A 26489-nucleotide genomic window follows, 5' to 3' on the forward strand; every position below is an offset into this window, starting at 1 on the left:
CTGCTGAGCTTCTGCTTCACTCCTATTCTCCTGCCTCTCCTGCCTCTGGCTGAACTTCGGCTTCCTCTCACACTGATTATTCACACGCACCTCCTTGTTTTTTTTTCTGTTTTTGTATTCCTGTTGCCTCTGACTGTTCATTTCCGCTTCCCACTGACTCTTTAGCTTCTTCAATGCTCGCTTCAGCTTCCTCTCCGCTGGCTTGTCCTTTGGCTTCCCTCTTCTTCATTGATTTCGCTTTTCGGTTTCCTCTGCACTGGATTTCCATTCAGCTTCCTGGCTTTTCGGTTGTTGTGTGTTAAAAACTGTAACAGAGCCCCTTTTTTCCAATGATAACAGGCATACACAGAGACAGCATTGTTTAACGGACATGCCACGTCCCAATCGCAATCGCAATCAGCTTTAGTTCAGCCTCCTGAACTATCGGGAGCATTCCTTAATGTATTTTTGCCTCCAAACCCCGCGCAAGGCAAATATTCAAATACATAGGAAATATGAGAAAAACAGGCGAAAACGTTAAAGGGCAGACTTCAAGAATTATTACACCCGCATCTATATTGTATCGGGTCCGCAGTGTAATCGCAATCGGCGCTTGTAGGAGGACAGCCCTTTGTGTATCATTGTGATGGGCGGATGCGATACATTATTAACCCATAACACAATGTTGCAGCGGGTCTGCGTATATATGTATCGCAATCGAGGTTGCCCTTGGCGGAGGTCCGATGCGATATTGCTAATCGCTATCGGCGATTGCAATGGGCCGCTTAACACTTTATAACTCCCGCTCCCGAAGTGTCGATGCGATATACGTCGGCAATTGAAAATCGCAAAGGTTCAGGTCTAGACCTTAACCTTATAGCGATGCGATAATATGTGCCAGACCCGATAAGACTCAACACTCCCGTGCATAAAATTTCAAGTCCACTTTCCCAAATCCGCTAAGTGTTTAGCGTGATTTCTCTGTGTAAAAGGCATTCGGCGATAAACAAGTAAATACACAGGGGTGATGCTATATGGGTTCTACGGGCCCGATAGCATTAAAACTTCCGCCTCCGATAGTGTATTTACAATACACCCAAGTCTTCTGCCTCCGATAGAGTATTCTTTGGCATTCTTGCTCCGATAGCTCTGTCTGCTTCCTCCGATGGCTCCGATAGCTCTGATTTCTTCCTCTAATGGCTCTGTCTGCTCTTTGCTCTGTTTGCTCCTCTGGTGGCTCTGTCTGCTCCTCTTGGCTCCTCCGATAGCTCTGTTTGCTCCTCTAATGGCTCTGTTTGCTCCTCTAATGGCTCTGTTTGCTCCTCTTGGCTCCTCGAATATTGCCATATTGACATCAATGACAATCTATGTCAACAAAAATGTGCCCTAAAACGTGTCAAAAACGGTTTTCTTCGTGTCCTCCAATCGAGACACGTGTTTTGGACGTGGCAAAAACATGCCCCAACATTTTTGGCTCTTAGGACACGTGTCCCATGAAAAGTGACATTTAAAACCCACAACATGGTTTTTTTTTGGGTTTTTTTTCATTGTTCGTCGCTGAAGTCAAGTTTGCTCGCTGTCGAAATCAAATTTGTTGTGCAATTTGAGGAATTCCATCAGATTCGATCACAATGCTCACCTCACATTGAGAGCACAGTTCACAACTTCACATCGACTTGGACCTAGAGATGCAAGAGACGAGCGTTTGTGTGCTTTGGTGAGAGTTTGGAGCACTTAAATTTCGTGTAAGTTATGTTATAGGCTATGGAACTTAACTTTATTATACACCAGTGACCACATTTTATGACCAGTGACCACGTATAGATCGTGTGTTGAAATAAAAAGCTCAGCGCCCCGTCATGTGCTCATTGCTCACTACACCTTTGAGGTCTAAAGGAAGGGAAAGCTTGATTAATGCTTTGTTCAATAGTGAAGTTTGAACACATGTAAATTTATAATTTATAAACTACCTTATGTGAAGTTTGAACATGATCGAACCTATTTGAAGTTAATAACAAAAGTTATAATATGAACAATGAACATCATTGATGTAGTAAATTAATAAACTAACTAGTAAATTACTAAATAGTAAATAGTGTATACTAAATACTAGATAGATATCATCACAATTCATATCTATATGGATTAGGCACTATATTTAAGTATATTTTAATATATATATATATAAAAAAAAACGTGTCCCTTGTGTCCTGTTTCCAGGGTCACTGTCTCTTGTGTCGAATACTCCTATTTACGTATCCTCCAGGTCTTGTGTCCTCGTGTCATGTGATTAGATGATGTAACATGCCCTCAAAGGGTCTCATCATAATTACATTTTGACTTTGACTTTCTAGAAGCAATTTGAAATGTGCTTGACCTATTTTCAATGAGCAAGAAACTCATTGACAAATACTATCAAAATAATTTATCTTTTCTTGAATAAATACAAATATCAAAATTACATTTATGAAGGCCGAACCTAGTTACATTTCCTTCAACGATAAGCTCTAACACCAACCCAGGGATCTAGGTGCGTATACAAGGTCGAAGCTCCATGACCAACGCCACCCTCCCTTCTTCGAGATCTAGACATCAACACAAAGGTCGGCCAAATGTCCTCCCAAGCATCTTGTTGCCACAAGATGCTTCATCTCTCCTTATCAAATAAATCAGATATATATCCAACGGCATGCTTCAAACCTTTTACAGAGAGATCCTACACAATCACAACCCCAATCAGTAATAAACCTTCAAATATATATATAAGTAAACACAAACCTTCAGGGTTGTCAATCATTCTGATGCTACTTATATCAAGTTATCCAAATACAACTTGTTGGAAGATTTCTTCTTTCATTTCTTCAGTAGCACCAAATACAGCCTTAGTACTTCTCAAATCTTTTGTTTGCAAATCCATTTGTAGTACTTTCATTCATTCTTCGATTTCATTCTTTCTTCAAGGTATTCATTATGACTGTCATAATATGCCCTCCCTCTCAACTGGGAGATGTACCCTTTCTTCTAATCATGCTCCCTCTCAACTTAGGGAGAACAACAGCATCAGACATACTTCATTCTTTCTCATGTCATCAAGGTCATTTTGATTATCATCATTCTTATAGCTTCCTTCATCATGCTCATCATTATTATCATCTTCAATTATGAACATTTTGAAGATTATGTACCTACAAAACTTTAATAGCAAGTACAACCAAATACAAATATACAAAAGCATGAAGTCAACTATATCAAACTCTTGTCATTACAATGGAAGCATCAAAACATTCAAGCTTTAGACATCAAATACTTAAACCTAGTTAGCTCCATAATCGAAAAAGGTCATATCTTTTATATTCTAGACTTCAACAACTTGCTAGGGTTTTGTCATACACCCTAGACTCCATCTTTGAGACACAGAGCCTTAGATATCAACAATAACAATCCAATCATAATACTATACATCTAAGATTTCAACAATATGCTTTTAGAATTACATGTCAGACTCTATTATGATTTGAAGCAAACCCTAGATTTCATCTTCAAAACTAAATCATATCAATAATCGAAAACAATATACTTCTAGGGTTTCATTATCATGCCCTATAATATCAATCTCTACTAGGGTTTCGTTATATACCCTAGATTTTATCAATTATGAAGATAGCATACTTGCATATACATATCTAGGGATACTCGCATATACATATCTAGGGTTTCATTATCATGTACTAGCATCTCATATCAATATCTATTAGGTAAACCCTAAATACAAACATTAATACATTGAAGTTAGATATGCAACAATTTTGACTAGGCTATGGTTTCGATCATACAAACGATTATACACCTAGGGTTTCATTCCTAGGATCTTACTTTAGTTATTACAAGGATTTTGTTTATAAACGCAAACCCTAAAAAACATAGGGTTTCATCATATAACTTAGACATTAACATTAAACCCTAAAGGACTAGGGTTTTTACCACGACATTATCAAAACCCTAAATTCAAAAGAATATGATTTCTAGACCTTATCAACAACCCCCAAGTAGATTAGGGTTTCAATATTTAACATTGACATACCCTTAGCAATAAGAGGCTAGGGTTTTACAGTGAACCCTGAGGGTTAGGGTTTCACAAGAAAGATCAAATGACAAGAGATAGTGTAACGGGGGTAGATTCAATCTAATGATTAATCACCCTAACAAGAATCTCTATGATTCAAAATCCTAGACATGAAAGAGTTAGTAATATAGAACAAATTTCAAAATTACGGCTCTTTGTAATATAAATAAGGTTTACTCCTTTTACAAACCTGGTAAGTTTTCCTTAATGAATGGCTTCCTTTGAAATATGATAGCATCTTTATTACCATTCTTAATATATACCTACAACATTTCTTGACAAGCATAATCAAAATATACAAGTACACTAGCATGGTGATTAGGATTTCCATTACCTTAATGATTGATATATATCTTGGACTATTTACAAATCCTAAACATTTGTTAGATGGAGACCAATTGAATGAGAGTGACATTAGCAAACTTTTAATCATACAATTAACTAACCTTAAGATATCAAACTTAAATGAGCAGGTTATACATACCTTAAGACATAAATACCTTTATTTGATACTCCACTGAGCATATTGCTCCTATTGCAAACTGTAGACATAATGTTAGATGTATGAGACAAAAGAATACAAACAATGCTTACCTAATCTTGATGAAATCTTCAAGGATTTTTCCATGAGCTGGTGCAAGACATATTTATTGTTTGACGACTTCTTCCTTCAAGATTGAGATTCTTTTATTGTTTAAGAGAGGAGGCTCCACAGTTAGGCTTATTGTCTCCTTCTTTAGGAACGGACTATGTATTTATATATTCTCATTATATCTATGAATGCTCAAATTCTCAATACATTTATGGATCTTATATCACAAAGTCTTATACCACTTCCACAGGTCAACAAATGACTGTAGCTAGATCTAGTATGCCTACGATTTCAGTCTCTTTTATACTCAAAGACAAAATAGGAATCTTGGCTCCTTTTTTCTTGGTAACTGCAGCCTTCAGTTCAGATCTGCTTTAAGGTTATACAATTTGCAAGATCCTTCAAACAAGAAACGTGCTCAGGAGTTCCTTTTATATAGCTTGTACTTTGAATGCACAGAAAATTGAGAATTTAAATGGAGGTCGTAGACCTTGTGAGGTCTCCTTTGACCTTCGCTCCTATACCAAGAAGTGTGGCATCCCTTGGGCTGGTAGGCAATCCTTTCATCCTTTCAAAAATAAGGTTCAGTGTACCTTCACTCCCCTAGAATAGATTTGCGGCTTTGTAATAGAGATTAGGGTTGGATAAGGGTGTCAAAGAGCTTTGATCCTTTTGTCAATGAACGCGGTCTATAGAGGACTATTAGATTAGCCCTAGGTCTCCTAAACAGGGCTTATATGTCCTCCAAATGCTCTTGCTAACCTTGGCCTTATCTCCATAATTAGGGCTTGATAAATTGCCCAGAAATTCATTCTTTTTGCCTTTACTAATTTGGTCTAGGGTAATTATACTCTTTGAGATAGTATAGATCCAAATCGATCTTCTTTTTTGCCCTCTTTGCAAAGCCCTAGCTCTAATACCTGTTGGAATTTCCAAGTCTAACCCATTAGAAATTCTTCCTGTACTATCTGGTTTATTTTTCTTACTTGTTTAATTATTTAACAAGCTATTTACCATGTAAATACTGAAAATAAACACAAGTACAGTATCAACATCTATAGATCATCAACTGAAAGAAAAGCAAGCACACAAGTGACACCGTTATTTTTGGACAAATGTCCCCACAAAAACCCAATGCGGGAAAATCGGTGCAGCTATTTAGAGGGTTATATTATTGTGCAGTTTATTTGAGTACAACTAGGTGCCTAAACCGGCTCACCCGACAGAGAAAAATATACGGTAGCAATACCTCTATATCCAGAAACAGGTATTTAGAAAACCTGTCCCACGAAACCCTCTCCAGCACAATTGAAGCTCAACGCTGGCCCTTCTGGCCACTACGTCAGCCTCCTGCTGACCTGCATCAACCCCAGGACCCTCTGCGTCAGCCCTCTGAGGCACTACGCAGCCTCTGGGAGCCTTTGCGTCACTCCCTCTACCCTCTACGTGGATGACATAGTCTCTCTGGGCTCTGCGTAGCCTGGACTGACTGCTGCTCTCGCTCTCTCCGCTTCTGTGCTGGTCTCCCAGTATTGTCCCTGCCTCTCTGCCTCGTACTCACTGCCCCTCGCTGTTGATCACTGATTCAACTTTGCTTAGCAACCCCGCTCTAGCAAAATGAATGACTGATCACTCTGATGTGTTCTCCAACTAACCCTCAAGCCTCTTCTTATACTTTTCTCGTTGGTCCTTCAACGGCCGAGATTAAATCTCTAATCAACAATTAAGATTAGATTTGGCTTGATCCATGACTTTTGGAACCTTCTAACCCAGTTTTATATTAATACCTATTAATATTTTATTTTTCCTAAGTTTAGACTTAGGAACTCTATTAAAAATATTAATTATTTTAATATCTCCCAAACCGGGTACAATATGTCGAAACCATTTCTGGGTCTTGGAGATCTCATGTGCTTTAGCCTCTCCACCAATTTTCATGGCTAGAGCACATCCGAAGCTACCCCAAATCAACAATATCATGTTGAGAAATCAAGGGCATTATACAAATTAGGTTCTTTAGGAAGATTTCTCTTAGACTTTCACATTCTCTTGTGATTGCTCTTTTCTTCATATTAGTTCTTCTTTCAATTTATTATGCTCCTTTCATTAAGGCAAATGCCAAACAAAGAAGATCACAACAATGGACACAAGATGTAGACACTCGGCCAGAGCAAAACCCTTATCTCGAGGAAAACCCAATCCAACTCTTCCACTAGTAAATCAAGATGAGACAATCCAAGACCCTTTAGACCTAGACACAAACTTCCTCCAAACACCAAGTCATCCCTTCCTCCTTGCAGATGACCCTTGCCAAAGTCTCCAAGTGTCAACTTCCAAATTGCAGCGACAATTCAGAATTTTGGCCCCCAGCGACAAATTTTCGGCCCCCAGCGACAAGTTTTCGGCCCCCAACAACAAAATTTCGGACCTGCAATAGATTCAGAATTTTGGCCCCAACTACAGCCCAAAAAATCCGCACGTGTGAGAGATAGATTGCCCAAGAACTCGATTTAGGTCTTCCTAGCTTCTTTTATCCTTCTCCAACAACTTCGGTCTCTTTTTTTGCTTCTTCTTCTTGTAGATCGAACTTGTTGAGTGAGTGCTTAAAATAGGTCGAGCTGCCTCTCTATATATAGCCTTTTTGCTGGGTCGAATAGCCCTAATCCAGGCCGACTTCATGAGGACAGGGCTAACTTGGTGTGGAGGTGACAAATGACCTTTTTGACACAAAAAATAATCTTTTTACATGATACAAAAGCCCACGAAGGGTCTAATAAAAATGATAATGACTAAATTGACTCAAGACAAAACCTAGAAGCCTTCAATGGAGGCCTTGACCTAGAAAACATTGACCCAAGCATGAAACCCATGCTTTAATAAATCAATTTCTTTTACAATAAAATTTATTTTTCTTTCTTTTCATTAAATACAATTATGAAGACTAACACTAGTTACATTCTTCAACAAATCCTAATCGACAATAAAGATTACATCTAAATCACTAATGTAAATACTTTACATTTTATTATGTTGAATGGTGTTGTCATTGATGTCAACATTCGTTAATGACCGCTCTTAATATTTTCTGAATTACATCAAGTTAGAAGCTCCACTGAAGGATGGTTGGGAACCCTAGCTCTAGGGTTTGGGTTCGCTAGACTAAGGACATACCCGCACTTGTTGAGGGTTTTTGAAGAAGCGGATCATTGAGTTTGCCTTAGAGATCCTCGTCATTTGATTCTCGTTGTCAAGTTGTTTCTGGTGGTATGTGGCACACCCCAAGAGCCCTCATAGTTAGAGAGATATTCTCGTTTGAAATTGAATCCCCCACCCTGTGGGCATAAACTCCAAAGGGTGATGATGTGGCACCTCCTCCTTAACCAAGTCAAATGATCATGCCATCACCAAGGATTAAAATAATATTACTTGTGGCAAAAGGATATTTGTGAATATTTGGTTTTTAAATCAAGGGTTTATGAGGGTTTTGTAATTCAAAATTTAAAACCCACAAAGGGGTTTTCCCCTCCAATTTATTTGAATTTCAAAAGATTACTCTTCCTCCAAAAGTAATTTGGTGGTCACCTAGGAGCCCCTCCCAAATCTATAAGAAGGCACTTGATTCATCATCCTAGAGATGTACAAAATGAATAGCTTTTGATTATTTAGCTCTGAAATGATCTTCGACCCTTGAGCAGAAATAGGCAGATCAGAAGATAGGGCTCTTGTTTTGTTCTGGTTTTAGGGTTTTGTTTGGGACTAGTTTCTTGCAAAAGGAAGGGTCACGACCAAGCAATTTTGAGACAATGAAAGTTAGAGCAGTACTCTGTGACAAGACAGCGAAAGGTTTTTCTCTTTTATACTTATCTTCCTAGGTCTTTTGGCTTAGGAAGGCACCGAGCTTTGAAGGAAGACCTATTTGACTACGACCTATTTAGGAGTCTATCTCTGCGGTTCCAGGCATAAAGTTAAGGACTCGCATCCCTTTCTAGACGTAACGTATTTTATTAAATATTGTTCATATATATACATGTTGGAAGCCTCTATGAGTTGTTGAAAAATTGTAATAGTGCTCAGCCTACCATCTAACTCTTCTAAGGTCACGTCCTTATCAAGCAAAATCTGAAGCTATAGTGCATACAAATTCATTGTTGATCTACTCTTGATGAGAAGCGTGGGCTAGACTTTGATCCTTTGAGCAACAACCTTGTTATAGACCTCTGTTGTGTAATTCTTGGCACTTAAGTGTACAGATCTGTGGCAATCTTGGCTTAGGGTTTCCTCAAGAAACAAATTACATGATTAATAGTGACAACCTCAATACAAATACACCGTTGTGTAACTATTCTCCAGAAGTGTGGCATTATTCCTGTGGATTGATCTCACTAACCTGAGTCAGATTTGTAAATCTAAGGAGCGCACTGACCTGGAAAATTTCGGCTCCTATGGAATAGTAGTGAGAAGTCTCAATCAACTCCTCCAGCCCTACAGCCCTCTATCCATATCCTTGTGTGAAGTCAATAACCTCGGCTATCTTAGACTACTCCTCTGGGCATTCCAAGCTCTGGTTTTGAAGAAATTTCAGAATCTGTCAAGTTTTGTCACCAACATGAATTATGTCTATGACTTGATCTCAATCCTATCTTAAATAGTTGTTTTATGCCTGCCAAAGGAGCAGAGTATAACAACAAAATTCATTGTATTTATGGTCTTCTATTCAAGGTGACAAAGGTATGACTGTAGTCCTATCAAATTCACACAAGGTATGGTTGCTCTTGCAATTGCTATTTATAGACACATCTTAGTACCTTAGCTTGAGGGCAGAATTTGAAGACTGGCGATTGAATTCAATTAATAAAGATAACAGTATTGTTTCTTTTATGTGTTGATTTGAGGTAGCATCGGATGTGCTTTAGCCATGAAAATTGGTGGAGAGGCTAAAGCACATGAGATCTCTAAGACCCAGAAATGGTTTGGACAGATTCTAGCAGGTTTGGGATATATTAAAATAATTAATATTTTTAATGGAGTCCCTAAGTCTAAACTTAGGAAAAATAAAATATTAATGGATATTAATATAAAACTGGGTTAGAAGGTTTCAAAAGTCATGGATCAAGCCAAATCTAATATTAGCCGTTGATTAGAGATTTGATCTCGGTCATTGATGGACCAACGAGAAAAGTTTAAGAGGAGGCTTCAGGGTTAGTTGGAGAACACACCGAGTTGATCAATAATTCAATTTTCTGGAGCAGGGCTTGTTGAGGAAATCGAAAGAGTGATCAGAGTTGCATCCGAGGGGTAGTGAATACAGTAGCAGAGAGGCAGAAATAGTACCGGGAGCATCAGTGCAGAAGACAGGAGAGGGTTGACACAAAGGCAGCCAGGAGGAGGGCTAGCGTGGGAGACGCAGAGGCTCCAGAGGCTGACGCAAAGCCCAGAGAGGCTGACGTTGGGCAGACGCTACTGCCAGAGAAGTTGACGCAGACCCTAGAGGTTGACGCTGGGAGATTTCGTGGGGCAGATTGGGGCTAATATCTGTCTCCGACTAAGAGGTACTACTACCGAGGGCATTCTCTTTTGGGTGAGCCATTTCTAGCACCTAGATTGTATTTTGAAATTGCTTAATAATAAAACCCTCAGATAGTTGCACCGATTTCCCGCATTGGGTTTTTCCGAGGACATTAGTCCAAAAATAACGGTGTCCCTTGTGTGCTTGTTTTTCCTTCAGTTGATGATCTATATGTGTTGAGACTGTACTTGTATTTATTTTCAGTATTTACATGGTAAATAACTTGTTAATTAATAAAACAAGTAGGAAGAAATAAATCAGAAAGTACAGGAAGGATTTCTAACAGTTAGACTTAGAAATTCCAACATTATGTGGTGGCCATTCATTGATTCAAAGGAGATCTTCGTGACAGTAATATAACAGTGATTGACAACAGGACTTAATAATAAGACAGTGGTCGATATATGTATTGACTTGACATGATAAGTGGCAGTGACTTTTGGCACAACAATCTTGATGAAAGACAATGAAACAGTGGCCTTGCTCTTATGGTATGATTCATGACAACAGTGACTTGTGCGATATATGACTGTCTTGGTGAGACGGGACTTCTTGACAGTAATAGTGATTTGGATAGTGATCCACAAGTGGAAACAAGACAAGGATATACTTAGCATCACAGTGATTTTGTTGCGTAATGTTACGTGCCCTAGTGAACAGTGAAATTATGACAGTATTTTCTGTAATAACATTTGTCGCAATAATTTGAAACCCTTAATGTGACAACAATGTTGACAGTGACACTTGTTGATAGTTATTGAGACAATGACCCTTGATATGACTTGACTTGAGACGTGACAATGTGATATATTTGAATGTAACAGTGACAGTGATCTTCATGTGAATGGTCTTAACAGTACTTAACATTGTCCCTGCATAACTAGTGGGTCAATAGATGTATATATAATTGATTAAAATGAGAGTTTACAGTCTTTGTTGATGAGGAGCTAATTGGGCAAAAGCAAAATTGTTCATGTTGTCAACTAGCGTTTGATGTGTAGTTTGGACAGAGATTGAAGTGGTTGATGTTGACAACTAAAGTTTGACATATAGAGGAAAATTAGTTTGACAGAGTTTTGCAGTTTATTTATATTGATTCAAAGCACAGGCGGATCCAGTTTGAAAATTGTGAAATGTGGTTCGCTGGCTATTTAGGGTGGCAGGTTGGTGCAAGGCAAGATAGTGGAGTCTCCTTCAAGTTGGAGCCTGAGAACACTTCATAGCAACAGGATGGTGCTAGGGTAAGTTGGAGCCTGCACAGGGCGTTGAAGCATCCGTCCAGTTGCAGCTAGTACACATGGTGTTGGAGCACCTTCAGGTTGGAGCCTGTAAACTAGGGCTTTGGAGTGTCCTCCTAGTTGCAGATGGTATACAGGGCATTGGAGTGTCCTACGGGCTAGAGCTTGTAAATCAAAGCATTGAAGACTCCTTTAGTTGGAGCTAAAATCTTGATGTAAATTTTGAAGACAAGTATTAAGAAGCGTTCGGTGGTTTTTGTCCCGGAGGAGTTTCCACCTAAAAACTTTGTGTCTACTATCTTTGTCTGTTATGCTTTGTTGAATGGTGTTGATGATGTTTATGTTTATCTGATGCTAATAACAACTAATGCTCTGTGGAATTAAAAATATACTAATTGATAAGAAATATTGATTCACCCCCCTCTCAGTATTTCCAACATATTAGACATTAATTAACTCAATAATAAAACACTCTTCACTTTAATAATTAACTATAATTAAATTTAATTACAAAATAAAAAGGACCTTTTTGGATGACTTCCACATGTCTGACACTAGACATGTGCAGAAGTTCATGTTCGGTGCTACAAACATTAACATTTAAAACCCTAAAAGTCATTTTATTTAATTGTTCTTGGATGACTTCCACATGTCGAGACTAGACATATGCAGAAGTTCATGTTTAGTGCTATAAACATTAACATTTAAAACCCTAAAAGTCATTTTATTTAATAGTTCGAAGGTAAATTAGGGTTTATCTATAGCAAAATCATACATTTTCGGCATTGATTGTCTTCGATGCTATTGTCCTAGGGTTAGGATTTGTTTGCAATTAATTGGAAAAACAAAAGTGCCATTTTACATCCATTTCCAAACCTAATTTAGGGCTAACATCTAGGGTTTATAGTGCTATTATGTCTTTTAGCCACAGAAAATTCATTGTAATACTCATTATTGTAGCCCTCATTTACACTTTTTATCATAGATTCCAAGGCTATTTTCATTGTTGTTATAACTTATAACCTATTGTATTGCTCCAAATTTCGATTTAAAGAGAGTTTATGATAGTCTTGTGTTAAATTGTGTCCATTACTAAAATAGGGTAGTTGTTGCTAAGGTAACAATGGTAACACTTGCATTGTTGCACTCAATCTAGGTTGCCTAGTGAGGCTTTGCGCTAAGGTGCTAGATTTTGTTGCAATAGCTCCAAATCCGTGACATCATGGGAAGCCATCCAATCTCCATCCACAAGACCCTTGAAGCATTGTTGTATTTAGGCTTGTTGACCACTACATGTCAATGACCCATAGCAGTACACCCCCTTTTTCACAAAAGGGATAGCGCCTGATCGACGTGTCCGTGCCGTTCAACTATCATCATCAGCCTGATCATCATGTTATATTGTAAACCCTTTCTGCATGTGTAAATTGTAAATAATCTCAGCAGATCCGTGTCGTGTATGTAATTGCCTAGGTAAACCTATTTTTCTGGTGATGATCTACATTCCGGGAGGTTTTTTGTCTCACTGATCCATTCTCGGATGGTCGACAGAGTTTTCCTTCAGCCTTACCCCAAAGCCAGAGTGGATTTTGTCACTGGGATCTTAGGGGAGTCCTAGTGTTCTAGATCGAGTCTATGTAAAAGTGATTTGGGAATAATCCTAACTATTTGGTTAGGTTATTTTATTACAAATTGCTTGATCTGTTAGATTATATTTGTGTCGCAGAACTGGGTAGTCGGTAAGGGTCCTTTTCAGATGGGTTTTCCCCCTTGTGATGTAAAAAATGTAAAACTCATGATGTAAAGTGTCCTGAGGGTTGGAAAAATCATTTATCCTCTCATAGGTTAATTAGTTAAATTTTCTGGCCAAAATTAATTAAAATCTTAAGCCAAAAATTTAATTAATTCTAGGTCCTAGTTAAATTTAAATTCTCCAAAGGCAAAAAATTTTGGTCCTTAAAAAATTAAATTTTAAGAGGTCCAGGGACTAAGGTAAATTAATTATTTTGCTAAATTTTAAGCCCTTGGTCCCTGGGATTAAGTCAAAATTTTGAGGAAATTAATTCAAAAATTTAATTTTTGAATTAATTAAAATACATTTAATTGAAATTTTCGAACTTCCTCAATAATTTAAAATTTCGATGGATGAGATTAAAAGAAATTGTGATCCTTATCAACGGTCGAGATTGCTTTGACGTGGATCACTCGAACTAGCCATTGGAGGATATATCTTTAAATAGGAGGTCATTTTGTCAGTCAAGATCATCTGATATTTGGATCGTGTACTAAACTCTCAAGCTGTTTTGTATACCTTTTTGAATTAATGCAAAAGTCTTTGGCGTTTCAACGTGTTGTAGCGTTCCTCTTCATGAATTTATGATAAAATTGTTTTAATTTCTACTTAATATTATGTGAAAATTATCAATCAATAGCTCTCTTAAAATAATCTGAATACAGGTATCTTATTCAGTTTGTTGGATCTAAGGTAACATTTTTTATTTTGATTGAAATAGCAGGTATCTCTATTTCTTCAGAATTTTATTGTTGTTCTATCTCTACTCTATTTGATGGTTGATCTAGTGTTTGCAGAAGATCTCTCAGGTTTTCATTGAGCGTTTGGGGATAGTTCTCGGTTGGACCAGCCAACTCTCAACACATATTTTCTGAAGAGCCTACTTCATATAAGCCTCAGGATTTATCTAACGATAATCTTTTTTCTGCAGGGTGTTTTTGGGCTAGTACCTCTCAAAAATATCAAAATCTTTTAAATATTTTGTGGAAATTTTGATAGATTTGGCTATTAAAACCTTAGATTATCAAATCTGGGAGCGGAGTTGGACTCATACTCCTCAGATCTGATAGATTTGTAAATTATTTGTATATATCTTTTATTTACTTGTGTAGATCTGAAATTTTGTAACATAATTTTGAATTTTAACACTTGGGTTTTTGGGATTTTCTCTATTTTTGTACATATTGGGTATTGAGTTTTTCTCTTTTCACTTGTGTAGAAATATATCTGAGAAATCAGCCAAGAAAATCATCAAATCTGAGCTAGATCTAGACCCTGGAGGCAAGATCTGGGCTCAAAGATTGTTTGCAGGGATAGATCTGAGAAATCAGCCAGGGAAATCTTTAGATCTGATCTAGATCTAGACCCTGGAGGGCAAGATCTGGGCTCAAAGATTGTTTGCAGGAATAGATCTGAGAAATCAGCCAGGGAAATCTTTAGATCTGATCTAGATCTAGACCCTGGAGGGCAAGATCTGGGCTCAAAGATTGTTTGCAGGAATAGATCTGAGAAATCAACCAAGTAAATCTTCAGATCTGAGATTTTTCAAGCAAATCTGGGGGTTTTGATGTAAAAATTTCTCATTTCCCATCCCGGTTTTCAGTTTCACCTTATTTCTCCCATATAGTTAAATGCCCTTTCCCATATCCATACATTCAACAACTGAAAAAATAAATTTTTGCTGAAAACACAAATTTTGGAAATTTTACAGAATGTTGGAAAATGCAGAAATAAAAATCAGCAGGTACAAACAGCCATTAAAACACATTTAAACACAGAGATTTTTTGTCAAGGTGACCCTGGAAAAACCCCCTACAACTCTTGGGGAAAACCAGTTCGAGAGCTCTTTCTTATTTCTGGAAAATGCCTTTTACAGTGAGAAATATTCAGCAAAAAATTCAGCAAACAAATTTTACAACTTATCTCGATTTCTGAGCCTCACAACCCACTAAAAATTTCCAAACAGCAAAACAGAACACTGAAAATTGTTGTACAGCTGCAGTGCGAACTGTACGTACAGGCTGTACGGACTGTACGGACCTCGATTTTTGTGCGGAAAATCCGCTGTACGGCCCTTGATTTCTGTGCAAAAAATCTGCCTTTACTGTTTGCTCATTCAGTTGTACGGATTTGCTTAAATGCTGCCTTGGTATGTGTACCAAGTTGTTGCCTCCTTCTCCTCCATGTCCAGAAATCTCCCTTGCTCTCTTGCTCTCTCTCTCTCAATCTGCTCATGAAATAATGAATGATCTTTTCCTCATTTTCCTCCCTTAATCCAACCCTAAGTGACTTTTGGGTGATCACTAAATCCAATGGCTGAAATGGATTGAGATCTAGGGCTGAGATTAAATGCTCATTTAAATCTCACTTTCTATTTTTTAATTCACCCCACTTTAATAAATACCCACTTAGTCATTTATTTCCAAAGTCACTTTTCCTTTCTAATTTTTCATTGACTTTATAAAAGTCACTTTAAAATTAGACTTTAGTAACTTTATCACTTAAAATCACTTTTAAATTAGATTTGACTTTATAAAAATTATAAAGTCACTTTAGGAGAAAAAATAAATTCTTTTGGACACTTTTCCCTAGGCCAAAGATCAAAGCCTAAGGGAACCACCTATCCTCCGGTACCAAATTTCAAAATTTGAGACAGATCTAGGCCCTGGAGGGCAATATCTTATCCTAAATCTTTTTACAAGGCCAGTCATTAAAGATTTTGCAATAAATCTGAAGATCTGAAGCAAAATAATTTTTTTCAGAACAAGGGTTTCAAGTTTTGGGGCTCCTAAGCCCAGATCTGCCTTCTCCTAGCCCAATGCTAGTTCTATTGGGCCTAGTGCTAGCTCTCATTGGCCCTAGATTCTCTTGCTCCATTTTTTATTTGAATATTTGATTTTCTGAAGCTAATAATTGGTGGGTTTTTGCAGAAAATTTGTGTTTCAGATATTGAAATTTTTTTGGCAACTTGGGCAAGTGATCTTCAAGGCCTAGGGCCTAAGGGTTTGATCTCTAAACCATCTTTTTCCTCACTGTTTGCTACAACAGTCATATACCTTTCTAATAGTGGTGAAAAACATATCTAAGTCGTTTGAAATTAACCAAAAAATTGCTAAATACATTAATAAGTCATTTATGTTTGATGTGTATCAAGAATTTGGCCTAGATCTACATTTTGGGTCACTGTTATCTCTGAATAATTCTGTTTCTGAAATCTAAAATATAACAGTGGAAAAACTTCATATGGATTAGCCTAAAATCAGTTCCTAAGTTGTCTAATACATCAAGGAATTAATTTCTTGAGTTGGGCATTCATCATTAGGCGTATTTCATGTTTTAATTGCTGACTATAATAAGTATATTAGATCTGATATAATTCCGGAAATCACATCACAACAGGCTGAAATTTTTTGATAATTCATGTGGGCAAGTTTGGAAAAATTTCGGTAAATTTTTGGCATAAAGATATCATTGATAGCTTACTGTTTTCATTGTCATATTGCTGCTGTCATAAAGTTTTTCTTACTGCTGTCCTCAAAATTAATTTCTGAAAATTAAGTACTCTGTCATGGAATTGTGATAAAATGCATATTCTTTGTTTCATAAACTGAGTATGTTTTTTAGCATCTATTGACATTGATATCGAATTGCAAAGTTTTTTTTGTTCTCTTTGAGCTAAATTGTATCAAGAAGATTTGAAATAAGCTGGAGTTTTAACTATAGTATCTTCAAGAGTTTATTTTCTAAGTCTTCATCTAAAAAAAGGCGAGCATTTCATTTGGGTAATTGAGGGCTTTTGCGGCATAAGTGTTTTCCCATTCTCAAATCTAACTTCATCTCATCTTCCAGTGCATTTGCATATAAGCTTTGCATGGATAAAATTTACTTCTAAACATAAGCTTGGTCGATAGACAGATAGATCTCCATCTGTCTTTTCTTGAGAAGCCTGTTTTAATAGTACTTAAAACAGTGACCTTGCAGTCGTCAGAGCCAGAGTTCTCTGCAGCACCAAAGGCACCGGGTATGTTAGAATTTCAGGAGAGCTATCGTTAATCACACCTTAGTGTGCTTCTCCTGATCTTCTCTCAATTACTACGAAATCAAACTCAACATAGCAAGGATTGAAGGGTTCACATTTAAATAGGCACTTAACTAAAACTAACCAAGATTCTTACATCTCACATTAGTTTTAGGATCTGCATTTCATATAAAATAGTCATTCATCTAAGCAATAGTTGTTAATCGATTACTTGGTCTTAATTTCCCTAGCAAGATCGTTGACTCCATAAGGCACTGGTATCAATCGTTTAAAATCTAATCAAATCCTATAAGTCTTGCTAAATCTTAATCAAGTACTGGATCACGTCACTGTGTCTCCCGAACTGGTTGGTTCCCAACTAGTTCTTCTTCATTCCACTTTTCCATAGGGTCTACCCCGCTTAGCCTACTGTAGGGAGACAGCTTAAACAGAAAGATTGGGGATCAGGGTGACAGCCGCCGATCTGAGCCGTTGTCGCAGTGCCTAGACATTCTGTGCGACAACAAGGCCCAAGACAGATTTTTCCATCACAGTGAACATTCCTCTTCCTCTACCTCCTCCAAATCTCAACAGAGAACAACATCTTCCAAGCAACATAATGCACCACAAACCCATTCTTCCATATCTTCCAAATCCAACTCATCCAGACAATCTTTTATTTTATTTGCTTTTGCATCAAATGTAAGAGTGATCCACTTATTGCAAGGACCAACTCAGCGGTTGGCAACTTTTCTTTCTCATTGGTAGGTTATGGCACCATGAGTCCTTGAGCACTCTCCCCGAGTATCTTCTATCAAGACGTTCTTGTTGGTTCTTTACAAGGTTTCTTTCTCCTTGTGGTACCCTACTTTGTATCTCACTTCTGGATGATAGAATTTAAATTCTAGATCTTAGATTACATCTTCTTTTATTGAAGCTGCATTCGCACTCATTGTGCAGTGATTCTGATGTACCTAATAGTCCCCTTCACCTATTTATGGTCATTCACTAGACATTGGTAATAAAATTATCTTATTTTATCTTTTACAAAGAAAAAATGTGTGTGCGTACACTGTAACCCCAAGGGTCAGCACAATCACTTGAACCATCCACCCAAGGTATCTTGTCACGGGATGAACATACATCACAAGTTAAACTCTGATTAAGTCCCTTGGGGTTACCAGCCATTATTGTAGTTCACAGTTGAGGTGCCCTCCATCCAGATGTTTCAAGGAAGAGGAAGGAATCTTGCGAGGTTTTCCTTGGAGAACCTAGTATGAGTTTGCACATGTGTGCACATGTCTGTGTTGTAATTTTTAAGTTTGCTAATGTTTTCCCCGATTTTCACATACCCTTAGTGTATAACCCCCGCCAATTTTTTGCTAATAACTAGCTTTGCAACATTGCTTGTTCTGCATGCTTAAAGAGATTCCTGCACCTAACAAGTAATATATTAGCCTTGAGGAGATTCTTAGGTTATTCTACTCTTAATCTATAGATAATGAAATAACATATTCTTGTGCGAAGAGGAAATTTTATCTTTATTTATTTTCTTTAATTCCTCTTTATTAACTCTCAAGAGAGATGTTTTAAATTAGGACTGCTTCACTTTCTCTCCAAATTAAATTGTTTTCAGTATCTTTAAATAGAATTCACAGTGGCCTAGTGTAGTTCATTTTTCTAACTATCAACTCTTCATTATCAAGGGCGCTTAAGATGTACCTGTAAGTTTTAACCCTGTACAATTAATCACTGCAAACAAATTCTTAACAAAAAGAGAAAATATACAATGGAAAACATACAAATTTACACAGATTTTATCCTGGAAACCCAAACCCAGGAAAACCAGCAAGCCTTTTTTTCATTATATTTTATGTACAGTGTATTACAATACAATATATCTCCCGCGGCATACATGAACCACTGCTCCAACCGTAGTTCCATAACCGAAACTACAAAACCATGGGTAAAACCACCATGCACCACAAAACCGCATTTAGCAAAACCGTGGGCCAAAAACAGCCCAAAAAAGTTTCTCAGGGCATTGCCCCAAACTGTGCAGGGGGCTGTTCAGCCTCCCAGGGACCCCCCTTTGTTCATGGTGCATATAATTTAAGCAAAGAATATAACATATACCGAACAGTACCTTCATCTCCAAATTAAATTGTATTCCCTATTTTCAGATAGGCTAAGTTACAAAGAAAAAATTGTAAAATCTTTAAAGCAGGGGATTACATACAGAAGGGTAAAAAGACAAAAAGAAAGAAAAAACACAAATTAAGTTAGTTATATGTATCTTAACAAAAGTTCCTCAGAGAATCCAGTCAGAGGCAGCAAGTAAATAAGATAAATTTGTTTTTCACTTGATGATACTAGAAAGTGACCCTGTTATCAAAATTACCTATCTAATATAATTTGGAATACAGCCTGTATACAAACTTCAAAGCATCCTAAAAATAGAGTAAGCATTAACAAAAGTGATTGATAGTGACAAAATGGCCCTGACACCAACGTTTTCACATATTCCTAGACGAAATTTCGATGAAGTTTTATAAATTCAGTCCAGTGACAAGGCACAAAACAAACTCAGGTTATAGTAAGCATTAACAAAACTGCAAACAGTCTGTGACTTCTAGCACTTGAATAAATTACTGTTAAAATTCAACATCGTATATAGTATTCTTAGGACTATCAATTAGAGAAAGTTCTGGGAGAAAAACCTGTGTCAGATTCTGGAGAAATATCCTGCTTCTCTGCAAAGATTCAGAAAAATAGAATGAAAATTGAAATAGGCATTGCCTATAACCGCTGAAATTTAGGTTAAATAACCAACCATGAGAACCATACCCAACAAAAAACTAATTGAAAAATTAAAAGAACGGTCAAAGGAGCTCTAGGAGATTAAGTGAGGATTTGAAATAAAACCATTACCACTGGATTGGGGTTGGGAGTGTTCCTGAATCTCGTCCATCTCCATAAATAGCAGAGATTCTTTCTAAAATATATTTGTTGAAGAGCAGTTACACACTGTCTAGTCAAACAACAGCACAGAAACCAATAAATGTTTGTTCCCCTACATAAAATGTTTGATGAGAATGACAAATAAACCAAATGATTATACAGAAGACAAAAAGTTAAACAATACATTTAAAGTACCTCTAACGGTGGTGGTGGTTGCCAATATATTGAAGGTATGCACAGGCTATGCTAAATGCACATCTAATGGACAGTCTCTTTCCAACAACTCAATAACACTAGATACAAATGGACAGGCTAATTAGGATGTCGCTATTAAACATGTCATTGAAATTACTTCTTTGGTTTTATCATATTTTTCTGATATTGGGTAATTATCATGATGCTCTTACTCCAACTTGCAGTCAAGTCACATGATCAACGGAAATGGGGATGTGACAGTATACAATAAAAATGCATTCACTCAATGATGATAACTCACTTCAAGATAACAGCCTCTTTGCACACAGAGGTTTGCATAAACGACAGTTGCAAAACACAATCATTTACCCAACCAAAAAGGTCTTCCCAAAAAGTGCATCCACTCAATGATGATAACCCACTTCAAGAGAGGGGCCTCTTTGTATACAGAGGTTAGCATACACAACAGTTGCAAAACACAATCATATGCCCAAATAAAAAGGACTTCCTAATGATATCTTCATAAGGATTTTGTGACTTGACTTAACCCATTTCATATAGTAACAAAGTACACCTTCACATGATGAGCTGATAACCATAAGACTTCAATCAATTGCATGTTTAACTCGTTAATAACAATATGAGTGTCATGAATCTACAAGATAACAGCTAGCAACAAGATGGAATGCAACAACAAAAGAAAAAGCACCATAGATAGGACAAAATAGCCACAATTTTGTTGATAACCACAAACAGAACAATAAAATAGACATATAATAATGCCCTGTTCAAGATGTTAAATTGTACAACTAGGGCCAAATTCCACTTTGGACAGCCCATTTGATGGAGATAATTATTGCATTGAATTCCTCTTTTTGAGAGGACCAAAATTGACTTTTGAAGCACTCAATTCGTATAAGGAAAAGTGGATTTTTTAGTTCAAGCCCACAAATACAAAATTGTCAAGGTCGGCCTTGGGTCAAATGACACATCTCATAGACAAAATGACACCCCTCAAGTTGCATATAAATACAATTTAGTCCTCCTCATTTGGCACTTCATCAACTCACAACATATCTTCTCTCTCCTCATTCTATTGGTTCGTAGAGTTCAGAATTGGAAGGAATCTCTCACATGTGCGAAGGGACAGGTGGCTGTTTCAGATTGGCCAAATTTCAGATTTATTGCAAGGCATTGACCAGCATTGACTTGGGTGTATTTGACCTCCTTTGACTGCATTTTTGGGTGGAATTTTTCTGTTTATTTAGGCCGCATTGGAGGGCACAAAGATCAAGGAAATCTGGGCTAGTTGACCTGCATTGACCTCAGGGCTGACAGCAGGTTTGACCGCAGCAAGAAGTGCAGACATTGACCAAGTTTGACTGACTTTTGGGACTGTTTTGAGGTGACTTTGACCAGATTTTGAGGCCGAGTTTGACTGCCCCTGACCAAGTTTCTAGAGGACTGTATTGATCATTGACTGTTGACTGGTTAGGGTTTACTTTGCTGCTGTTGACAGCTGTTGACTGGGACAGATATTCAGAAGGATCAGATTTGACTATTGTTGACTTCATCTCTCTTCTTTGTCCCTGATTTGGATAGTTGTTTGGAATATTTGGACATTGGATATTGGCTAGTCAAAGTTTGACTTTGACTCTGGGTTGATGTACTCGCTCTGCTGAACATTTGAAGACAATCAAATAGAAAAAGATTTGCAATGGCTTTCCCCCTAGTGGGGATTTTCCCTGGTCATTGACCAAATATTGTCTCTTGTCTCTTGGCTGTCTTTCATTGTGCATTTGAATAATTGTTCTATCTACTATTGCTCTACTGTCATTGGTTAAATTGAAGAAGCGGAAATTGTTAAATTGGATGCTATTGGATATTGTTGAAGTAATAGTTGTAGCATAGAACAATTGATGAAATATTAACATGGTTTCAGAGCTGAGGTGAAGACAAACACAAGAGACATAGAGCAAGAGCATCCATATTCTAAGCAGCTGATTGAAAGGGGAAAATCTTTTGGTAAAAATGTCTACCTCTTATTTCAAGGATAATGAAAAGCTATCTGACTCATCTGGCTTTGCAGCATGGAAGACCAGGATCAATGTCACCTTAGATGAGTATGATGTCTTGGAGTACGTGGAAGGAAAGATTTCACCACCACTAGAAAATGCTTCTCAAGCTATCAAATCCAAGTATAAGAAAGGTGAGATTAAAGCTAAGAAGATCATTATTGATTCTTTAAGAGATCGTTTACTTGTTTATATTTCATCCTTGAAGATTTCCAAAGAAATGTACGATAAGATTGTTAGCATGTATGAGGTAAACAATTTGAGCCATATAATGGAATTGAAAAATCAACTCAAGGAGTCTAAGTTGCATAAGGGAGAAACTGTGCAATCCTTCTTCATAAGAATCACTGAGATCAGGGACCAACTTCGGATTGCTCAAGAAATTATACATAACAGGGAATTGGTGATGACAGCCCTTAGTGGCCTTCCTTCTTCATGGAACATGTTCATTACTTCTATCAAAAACAAGGAAAGGATCACTTCTTTTGATGAGCTACTTGCTCTATGCAATCAAGAAGGCCTCCTCAATCCAATCGAGATTCTAGGGATTCAAGAAGGCAAGATAGAGATGTTGAATGCTACAATTGTCATCGAAAGGGTCACTATGCTCGAGATTGTCTCGAAAAGAGAGATGCTCCAAGAAGAAACTCTTCAAGGTCCTACAACAATAATCATGGCTTCAACAACAACAGATCGTATGAAAGAAGAGATCATAGAAGAGAAGGAAGGAGAAACGAAAGAAGAAGAATAAACTCTCTCGATGATCGTGAAGATAGTTATCGTCCATCAAAGAGGTCAAGGAACTCCAGGTATGAAAGTAATGCTACTAATCAATCTGAATATATTCTTATTTCCGCATTATCTAGTTCATCTCCTCCAGATACTTGGGATAGTTGGCTAGTTGATAGTGGGGCCTCTCATCACTTCTCTGGATATAAGGAGGTTCTCTCTAATTTGGTAGAGAAGGAGATCATTTGAAGATTATTCTTGGTGACAATACCACTCATCCTGTAAAGGCCTTTGGTTCTATCAAATTTCATTTGGACTCTGGGGAATCTGTTTTGCTACATGATGTGATGTATGTGTCGGGATTGAAGAAGAACTTGGTATCGATATCTGCTTTGGAGGATAAAGGAATGAGGGTTGCATTCATCAAAGGAAAAGTACTTACTTGGCATGTTGGATCCTATATGAGAAATGCCCATAGTTTTAAAAACCGTTTTGAAAAACCGGTAACCGGTCAAACCGGCCGGTTAGCTAGCTGGCCGGTCGGAACCGGCCTAAAAACCCGGTTTAACCCATCACTTGCCCGATTTTTTGACCTAACCGGTAAAAACCGGCCGGTTTAGGACAAAACCGGCCGGTTTTAGGCACAACTTGTGACCTGTGACTTATCTAAACGGTTTTTAAAACTTTGATGCATACACCTATGTGATTTAGTTTATGCATGCTTTTGTTTGGACACCCAGAAATAATGTTGTGTAGGGTGGGTTGTTCTGAAGATACAGTCATTGTATTACACACAAATTCCTCTCAGTTCCACATGAAATTTGGATTCTGGAATAAAGTTCCATTCATTATTGTCTTATATTACATGTTTCTATTAAATGTGCCCAACAGGATCATTGCTAGTTGGTGGGAATACTTTTAGCTATGTGCTAGTCTTCAAACCACATAATTGCAGCAGTGAATATATTGCATGTCTTGACTTCGATATTGCCTATTTACCTTTATATGGTGTTACTTACCGCCACACAAGAAAGCTGTATTGATGCCCTTCTTATTAGGCGAATGAACATTGATCTTAGTTTGTGCCTTACTATTTTTCCTTATTCTGTTTATCTTCTTGTTAGTAGTTAAGTTGTTCTGTGAAGCAGCATTTTTGAGGATTGTGTTGTGGCATTCTTAAAGTAGGGGTCAGTACCTGACACCTGGTTGAGATGGATGAATATTGGAACTCAGCTCTGTGAATTCTGTGCTTACTGTAGAAACCATCTTTCTTCATGAAGCTGAGATTGATGAGGTGTGCTCAAGGGAAGCAAGATAAATTCCGTCGATCCATTGAAATTATGTAATGCATAAAATTAGTTCAGTGCCACCTGTCCTATAGTATATATGTTAAGTAGTGTTTTACTCTGATAACTATGTCGTCTTCGCAGCAAGCATAAATATTATTTTCACATTGTCACAGGTAAATATTGTTCCCAATATTCTTTTCTTGTTACTTGAGAGTATTTATACTCCGCATTGTTGATAACAGCTGCTATGGTTGGACAGCTAAATGCTTGGGGATCTAGGTGCATGCAAAGCAGGTTTTACCATAGTTAACATTTTTGAATACCTGGTCAGCTGTTATGCTGGTTAGTTTTTACCTCTTGGCCTTAGCTTGGTTCCTCAGCAAATGTTAAAATTGGATTGTGAAATGCTAGTTTCTGCTCTCAAATTCGAAGGATTATCTGCCTATGATATTACAGTGTTTCAGATCTGTAGTATGGACAGTGAAAGTGGCAATGACACAGTAATCCTCTTGATGGCAGTAACCTGGTATTACGAGTAAGCAAGTGACAGCAGTGTTAGTGGACAGTTGGATCAGTGGGAGCAGTGAACAGTTGCATAGAGGGAGCAGGAAGTGCAAAAGGAAGATGCAGTGAGAATAGCAGTAGGCAGCAGTCATAGAGCAGCAATGAATGTGTGAATTGATTGATTGTAAAGGAAACTGAAGACCCCTGCAGACTTAGTCTGCATATCTTTAGACTTGGGGAGTCTTGTACTACCTTCCAGGTTTACCTGCTAAATGTTGGATGTAGTAATGTACATCATACATAACTGAGCTTATTGTTGAGCAAATTCTTGTGTACTCTCCTTGATGTCATTGGTGGCATTGATACTGAGGTTGCAGATCAGGCTGAGGCATCCTCAGACTCTGAACCAGATGATGTCTATGTAGCTCCTGATGATGATCCTGTGTCTAGTAGTGCTGATGGACTTGATGATTGATCATGTGTACACTGTAGACTTGTAGTAGGCCAATGGCCTCATAGCTTGCAGCATTGTTTTTGGACTTTATAGGCCATTTAGAGCCTCATTTCTTATGTATTTTGCTATTTTGTCGATGATATGTATTGCACTCGGTGCCATTTTGATATAATCACCTTTGCATGGTATATAAATGAGCAAACTTTGCATATTTTGTCTCTATTGGCTTGGAATCATGGTTTTACATCTTAAAAATAGTTTTGTTTCATTAAAAATTAATTATTTAATGTATTTTTTTAAAACCGGTTCGTTTAGACCAAACCAGTCCCGGTTAGACCGGTTCCGGTCGGTAAACCGGTTCATTAGGTGGACCGGTCCGGTCACCGGTTCCGGTTTTAAAAACACTGGAAATGCCTTCACATTGGGATCTAGGTTTGAAGGACTCCTTAGTCACTGGAAGACCCCTTCTAGCTATGGTCCTGTTGCACACATTTTTTCAGAGTTCCGATGAAGCAGATATACCATATTTTTCTTCAAAGGATCGAGATCATCAACCATCAGTACTGTTTTAGTGTAAACCCATTCTGCAAATTTTTTATGTAAATGATGTTAGTAAGACCATGAATGTATGTAACAACCTAGGTAAGCCTATTATTTTGGCGATAATTTCATCCTAGGAGGTTTTTCATCTCACTGACTCATCTGTGTTTCTAAACACAGATGGTCGGTAGAGTTTTTCCCTCCAACCTCACCCCAAAGCTAGGGTGGAATTTGTCATTTAAGTCTTAGGTGAGTCTTAGTGTTCTAGTCAAGTCTTATGTAAAAGTGATTTGGGAATAATTTAAGCTAATTGGCTAAATTATTTTATTACAAATCACTTGGTCTACTAGATCATATTGTGTCGCAAAATTGAGTATGTAATTTGAGGGTCTAAGTCAAACGGGTATTCCCCCTTTGAGGGTTGAATTTGTAAA

At 37.5% G+C, this 26489-nt stretch overlaps 1 protein-coding gene across 5 annotated transcripts in view; it reads right to left on the bottom strand.

Annotated features, from left to right (window-relative positions):
* Window positions 1-26489, bottom strand: part of TWD1 (FKBP-type peptidyl-prolyl cis-trans isomerase family protein) — a 276499-nt gene that overhangs the window by 147137 nt on the left and 102873 nt on the right. For 2 of the 5 annotated variants that reach the window (XM_089437390.1, XM_089437393.1), the window contains 2 exons: window positions 20240-20339; window positions 20029-20061 (listed from right to left, as the gene is read on the bottom strand). In XM_089437390.1, coding sequence (XP_089293516.1) covers window positions 20029-20061; window positions 20240-20285 — 79 coding nt within the window. In that variant the 5' untranslated portion in view covers window positions 20286-20339. Of the gene's footprint in view, window positions 1-20028; window positions 20062-20239; window positions 20340-20464; window positions 20563-26489 lie in introns of all 5 variants that reach the window. The other 3 variants (XM_089437392.1, XM_089437391.1, XM_089437394.1) reach the window with 3 other exon arrangements.

The sequence above is a fragment of the Pinus tabuliformis genome, chromosome 5_2 (assembly GCF_031772625.1).
Source record: "Pinus tabuliformis cultivar Carrire ecotype Pingquan chromosome 5_2, CPIR1, whole genome shotgun sequence".
Classification (NCBI taxonomy): domain Eukaryota; kingdom Viridiplantae; phylum Streptophyta; class Pinopsida; order Pinales; family Pinaceae; genus Pinus; species Pinus tabuliformis.